The 6,501-nt window shown below is 37.4% G+C and overlaps 1 protein-coding gene across 1 annotated transcript; it reads right to left on the bottom strand.

Moving 5' to 3' along the window:
• Nucleotides 1–533: 533 nt before the first annotated feature.
• Nucleotides 534–4,411, bottom strand: LOC103135665 (Down syndrome cell adhesion molecule-like protein 1 homolog). The gene is made up of 9 exons (XM_007548502.2): nucleotides 3,978–4,411; nucleotides 3,570–3,911; nucleotides 3,357–3,485; nucleotides 3,125–3,283; nucleotides 2,042–2,112; nucleotides 1,706–1,943; nucleotides 1,557–1,616; nucleotides 1,289–1,417; nucleotides 534–1,183 (listed from the first exon to the last, which is right to left on the bottom strand). The coding sequence occupies exons 1-9, from the start codon at nucleotides 4,039–4,041 to the stop codon at nucleotides 888–890; spliced, it is 1,488 nt and encodes a 495-aa protein (XP_007548564.1). The 5' UTR covers nucleotides 4,042–4,411; the 3' UTR covers nucleotides 534–887.
• Between the last annotated feature and the right edge of the window lie 2,090 nt (nucleotides 4,412–6,501).

A 6,501-nucleotide genomic window follows, 5' to 3' on the forward strand; every position in this document is an offset into this window, starting at 1 on the left:
TATATATATACATATTTATTTATTTATTTATTTATTTATTTATTTATTAGTTTATTGTAATTGGGAGAAGTGGAGGTGAGCGTTCACAGGACACAAAGTTTGAAGATACACATTTTTAATTGATAATACGTCATTTGATCACATTTCTTTGGCCTAATAGTTTAAATACCTCAACAGACCGTCTGGCAGAATGGTGTGTATGATTTTTACTGACGTGTAAAGTTTATGAATGATTGCAAACAGCTTGCATAATAATTGCTCGCACATGGTATGCTGATACCAGCTGGCTGGGTTCATAGTAGAATCATCAAATTCATTGAAACTAAGGACAATTTAATCAGTTATCAGATGTAAAATTGGAAAAATCCCTTAAAAATGATCAGTTAATTAAAAATCCCTAACAGGAAATATTTGATCTCTTTCATTTGACATATATGTTTGCATAAATGTTTGTCAGCTTTTAACATAAACTTACAGTGTCTTAGAAAAGGATTAATATCCGTTGTACTTTTATTAATATGTGAAGAACCACAAACTTTGTTGTATTTTATTGGCATTTTCATGTAATACAGTAGACAAACACACTGTTTTTACAGGTGCTTCACGGTGATTAGAAAGAAAATGAGTTATTTATTAAATGTGCAGTCAAGAAAATTAAACAAAATTAAAACTGAATAAATTGGCAATAATCTTTGACAGTGAGGTCATTGCAGTAACAGTAAAAATCTGCCAAAATTGGTAGCTAGACTTTTGCATTTAATAAGATCACAAGTACGTCCCACTGGAGCCATTTGGTGTCACCACTTGCCCAAAGATAATAAGCTGTGTTTCTTTGAGTTGTGGTGCTTTTAAGCTGAATTTCACTACTACTGTTTTATTCGTCATGCCTAGCAGAGGTTGAATTCTGATGTTTGACAAAAGAACCACAGATATCCTAAAAATATCAACATTAAGTCCCACGGCGTTTTTGGAGCGTACAGCGAAACACAACCAGGAGAGGAGGATGAGAAATGAACGCCTCCTTCTTCTATGGTCACGGTGAGAACGTTGCTGGCATTACTGGTTCCCAGACTGTTTTTAGCGAACATTCGAATGTTGTACGTTGAAGGTTTAAACTCTACCAATGTGGCCTCTGTCTCATTGGCGTCAAAATCGATGACAGTTTCTGTATAATCCCATGAAGCTGTTCAAAAATGGACACATTTCTGAATTATTTTATCAAACATAGCAAAATAATCAATAATAGAAATTTAAAAAACATCTTCATTCTAATAAAGTCTTTTCTCACCATTTTGTGCTTTATACTCCAGGTAGAAACCAGAAATGGGGCTGTTGCCTTCAAAACCAGGGGTCCAGAAAATTGAAATTGTGTAATTTGTCACCTCTTGCAAACCAATTACAGGTGGATCCGGAGGCACTAGGAGGAGCACGGGACACTCTTAGTAACTAAGAGTAATGCATGTTTTGAAAATTTCCATATTAGAGTAATTGAAGCTTAATTATCTTTGCAATACCAAAAACAGCATAGAGGAAAATGTTGATTTGATCTTTCATACCCACAGAGAGGCTTGTGTGTTTTGTCCTGGTTGTAGCAGTAGTGGAAGTGGTTGTAGTTGCTTGAGTTAGAAATAGAACAAAATTGTAAAAAACTGAGGAATAAATTACACAGTAAGCTTGTTGAATCCCCTCATGTCTCCCAGCATACCTTCGCCCAGAGTGGAGCAGAGAGGCGCGGTCGCAGCAGGTCCTTCTCCTGCGTTTGTCCTGGCCTGAATCAGCACATCGTACCTGGTCGAAGGCTGCAGGTCGGTGAGCAGGATGCTCTCCTGATCACCTGTAGCCATTTTTGTTAGGTGCCACCATTTCTGGACCAGAGCATCGTAGTCTCTGTAGCTGACGGTGTAGCTGCGCAGAACGCCGTTTCTGAGTTCAACCTGTGGGGGCTGCTCAGGAGAAAACATTCACCCTTACAAATGCAGGGGTTCAAAAAAAAAACTTTTTATAACATTACAATGTTTACATTTCACATGCATGACTGTACCTTCCAGGTGACTCTGATACTCTGAGTGCTGACAGCCTGAAGTCGCATATCAAGTGGTGGGCCCTCGGGTGCTGGACAAACAAAAGTGAAACTTAATGGAGATCTTTTCTTAAATTTGGCAGTTGCTTCTAGAAAACACACAATTTTTACAGAGCCTTGCAAAGCCACAAACACTGACTCATTTTATTTGAATTGTATACACTTGACCTACAAAAAAATTACTTTTTTTTTCACAAATTAAAATCAGAGAGGCATTCAGACAGGCAACCTGCAGAGGTTGCAGCAATCCACTGCTCAGGTGTAGTAATATGTCAACAGGACAAGTCGTACACTACAAGTCTGGCTTTTAGAGAAAAGTGGCAAGGAGAAAGTCACTGTGGAAAAAAGCCATAAAATAGGTTTATTTCTAGTTTTCCATAAATAGAGGAGGCCAGTATGTGGAATAAAGACCTAATCTGAATTTTGGTCAGATAAGACCAAAATTAAACTTTTTGCCTTCTTGTAAAATGCTAAAAAAAAATAATACTGCACAGATCCCACAGTGAAACATGGCAGTGGCAGCTTCATACTGTGGTAAACACAGAACAAGTGGTAAAATGGATTAATCTAAATAGAGGACAATTCAGAAAGAAAAAACTATAAGAGGCTGCAAAATACTTCAGAATGGGCCAAAGGTTCATCTTTAAGCTGGAAAAATGTGCAGCCAGAGCTATTATGGGTTTAGCCCTGAAATAGAATGGACCAATCAAAACCCACATTTAATCAAGTTCACATCTTCGGCAAGAGTTTAATGTTGATGTTCACAAAGTCTCTCCATTCAATCTGATTGATCTTGAGGTACTTTAAAAAGAAATAATTTACAAGAAATCATTATGTGCAAAACTGGTAGAGACAAACCATAGAAAAAGTAGTTTTACTCATGGCAGCTTTAAAAAAAGCAGGATATCATTTTTAGAGTCTTTTTTGTAAAAATGTTGAAATCTATGTATAATTGTAAAATCCAGACAGAATGGTTGAAATTTGACAAAATATGAACAACCTTTGCAAGACACCATATATTAATGCCCGCCTGCTGCCTTTTACCTGCTTCCTGTGTTGTAAATGTCAGGACATTGCTGGCATCGCTGGTCCCCACACTGTTGACAGCAAACGCACGGAGGTTGTAGGTAGTGGCGGGACGTAAATCAACCAAAGTCACCTGAGTCTTAAAATCCTGAGTTCTCACAGCGACATTCCAGGACGCTGCCAATGAAACGCAAAGTTAAAATCCAAACGTTAATTCGTAAGTAATGATGCAGCACTTCACTGTGCTCACCATCGCTGCGTTTAAAATCAATCAGATAAGATGAAATGTATCTGCCGCCATCAAACGGAGGACTCCAGCCAACTGTGGCGGCTCTTTGTTTCAGCTCTCTGAGCTCCACCTGTGGCGGAGAGGGGCGTCCTACGGTGTCAGAACAACAAGGTAGAATATCATGCACGCACATGAAACATGCAGTAATTCACTGTTATTGCATTATAAGAATACCTGGTACAACATTGAGAGTAGTCTCAACTTCCTGATCGTTGAACCAGCCAGGTATTTCCACCCGACAGATATATTTGCCCGAGTCACCCTCCTGTACCTGTGCGATGGTGAGCGAGGCGTCCCCATTACCGAGATTACCCCTGAGATCGTAACGCCACGACAGCCTTGACTTCACCGATGTCCCGTCTGACTTCAACACCTCATTGTTACAGCCAAATGCAGATGTAGAACCTCTGGCCCAGCAAAAGGGCAGCCTGTCATATTTCCAAATAGCATAGGTGCAGGTTAGAGAAACGTCTGATCCCACTGTTGTTGTTGTTGTGTAGTATTGACAGGTGCAACCTGAAAAGAGGATGACTGATTACCAATGAAGTCCTTTAATCGGTATTCATTAACATGTTGTCTTACCTTTAAGAAGACAAAGGAGAAGGAGGCAGTAGAAAGCAGGGAACTCCCTCCCCGAACGATTCATCTTATTCCTCTCACCTGGATCAGTGATTTTATCATCTGCTCACCCCAGTGGCGATCAGCCTTTAAATATGTCAGAGTTCCCTCGATATGCTCAAGCATCCAACTTTTGGTGGCATTAGCAGAAAAACATGCAGTTCCTTTTCTTTGGCTTAGGTTCCTTCTACTGAAAATTTGGTTCCTTTAACTACAAAAGGTCATCAGCGCATCATCAGATTGGTAATCTGTGCTTTTCACCAGAACAATGAGCAGGCACATTGTTCTGCGTTGCACGATAAACACTTTTATAGGGCCAGAGTGGTGTGGGGATTCATGCTGGACAGGCTGAAAACTTACTGCACACTTTTACCTAAAAACTCAAAATACAAAGATTAACTTTTCTTACACTAACAACATGTAAATTGTCTTTTTTTATTTTTATTTTATTATTTGCACAAATGCAGAATCTGTGAGGGGAATAAAATATTTTTAGCATAAAAAAAATCCCGTAAAATAGGAACAGGAAGGAAAACAGAAAAAGGGGATCTTTAATTCATTGATATTCTACGTAATAAGCTGACGGTTTCCAAAACAGATTCAAAACAACAACAAATAATATAATCAGTGTGATCATTGCATAACATGATAATTTAAAGAGCTTTTTATTGGATTTTGGAAACATCCCACCTTTGTTGGACTACATGTATAAGACAGTCAAAATTATTTTGTAGCATAGTTGAGACCCCATGACTGTGTGGAGATCATTATATAGAGCTTATTAGGATTTTTACTCTGTATTTAACAAAAATAACAAATTGCCTTATTCTAAAATACACAGTAAGGACCTCACTGTTGTGCATTTATTTCTCTGTTTTGTTTTAGAATGATATTTCTCATTGGGTCTTGGAAAACATATCAATTCACCTTGAACTTCTTTTTTATGTTTTGCCAAATTGAAACCACAAATTCCGTTTCATTTTATTGATAAAAATACAAAGTAGTGCATAATTATCTAGTGGAAGACTGTTATTAGTGAAAACTTTAGAAAAATGCCTATCCAGCTATCCTTGTCATTTCACTTAAAAATTATGCACAGATTTGTTTTGTGTATCAGAAAAATAATTCCCAATAAAATACATTGTTACAAACAAACATGGGCTTTTGTGTAACCAATTCAGTAATATAATTACAATATTTGTGAAACAGCAATAGCATGATTTACTACAGCATTTATAACATGTTATTCTGTCTGACTGAAGAGTCATTAGCTCGACTCTCCAGACTTAGCTGACTTAAAAATAAACAAAGTATCAAAGAACAACCAAGTGCTTTGGACTCATTAATACAGTTCAAGAATCAAGGATTGTTTTTATTTCTAAGGATTGTAGAAAAAAATAACTATCAATGCATCTCTGCACCCAGCCAGCATACCTAGATGGGCCCCATATGGGAAAAAAGAGGGCAGACAATATGGGTCTCAAAAGGGTTTGTCTGCTGTTTCCATGGTGGCCCCACATGAGTTTGCCCAGGTAGATTTAAATGGATTCTTACTAGGTTTTCAGTGGGGCTCAGATGGTTAACTTATATAAGGCCCATCTAAGGGTACTTTCAGGAATATTTACCTGGGTCCTTCTGGGGCCCAGGTAAATATTAGATTCATTATGTTATTTTTAACATAATGAAGACTTTGTTCATCCAAAGTAACAAAAACATGATGGTAAAAACTGGAAGAGTGATGTAGATCCCACAGCCATGAGTCTGGTGCCTGCAGGTGCAGGCCACTTCTCTCTCAAATAAAACATTGTGTGTAAATATCACAATGATTGTAGCCGAGGTGGCAAGATGAGAAACAGAACCCATCAGAAAGTTTTTGATCATCATCTTCACACCCAGAATAACAGAAGTTATTTCTGACAGATTTATATTAAAACAGAAAACAGAATCCAAACCACATCAAACATCTGATTTGTCAGCTGGAGACACCAACCACAAATGAAAATCGAAACCATTTAACTCATCTTATTTTTACCAACGTCTATAAAGAGTGTAGATTATTTGAACATTTATTGTTAAATAGGGATCTTCTCAGAAATGAACATGCAGTTTTCACTCTGCCACAGCAGGGGGCGCTGCAGAAAAGAGACAGAATAAAACAGTTCTCCATTCATTTCTGTTTTCTGTATTATAGTTATAATATAATATATATATCCTTATATTATGTCTACGGTGCTAACGAGTGCTACTGCTAAACATGAACGAAAATGCCCGTGCGTACAAGATTTAAAAACCTTCTAACGGACAACCACTTCAGAACTTTAAAACTGATGAAAAACAAGCATGGACTACAGCTCTTGGATGCCTATAATGGTGTGAATTTATTTGAAAACTAGTGCCCCTTTGTCTTTTTTTTTTTTAAATTATTTAGATTTTATTTTATTGTCATTATTATCTTATAATTTTATGTGCCTTAAGCTTATAAGACTTA

The sequence above is a fragment of the Poecilia formosa genome, unplaced genomic scaffold (assembly GCF_000485575.1).
Source record: "Poecilia formosa unplaced genomic scaffold, Poecilia_formosa-5.1.2 Scaffold26, whole genome shotgun sequence".
NCBI classification, from domain to species: Eukaryota; Metazoa; Chordata; class Actinopteri; order Cyprinodontiformes; family Poeciliidae; genus Poecilia; species Poecilia formosa.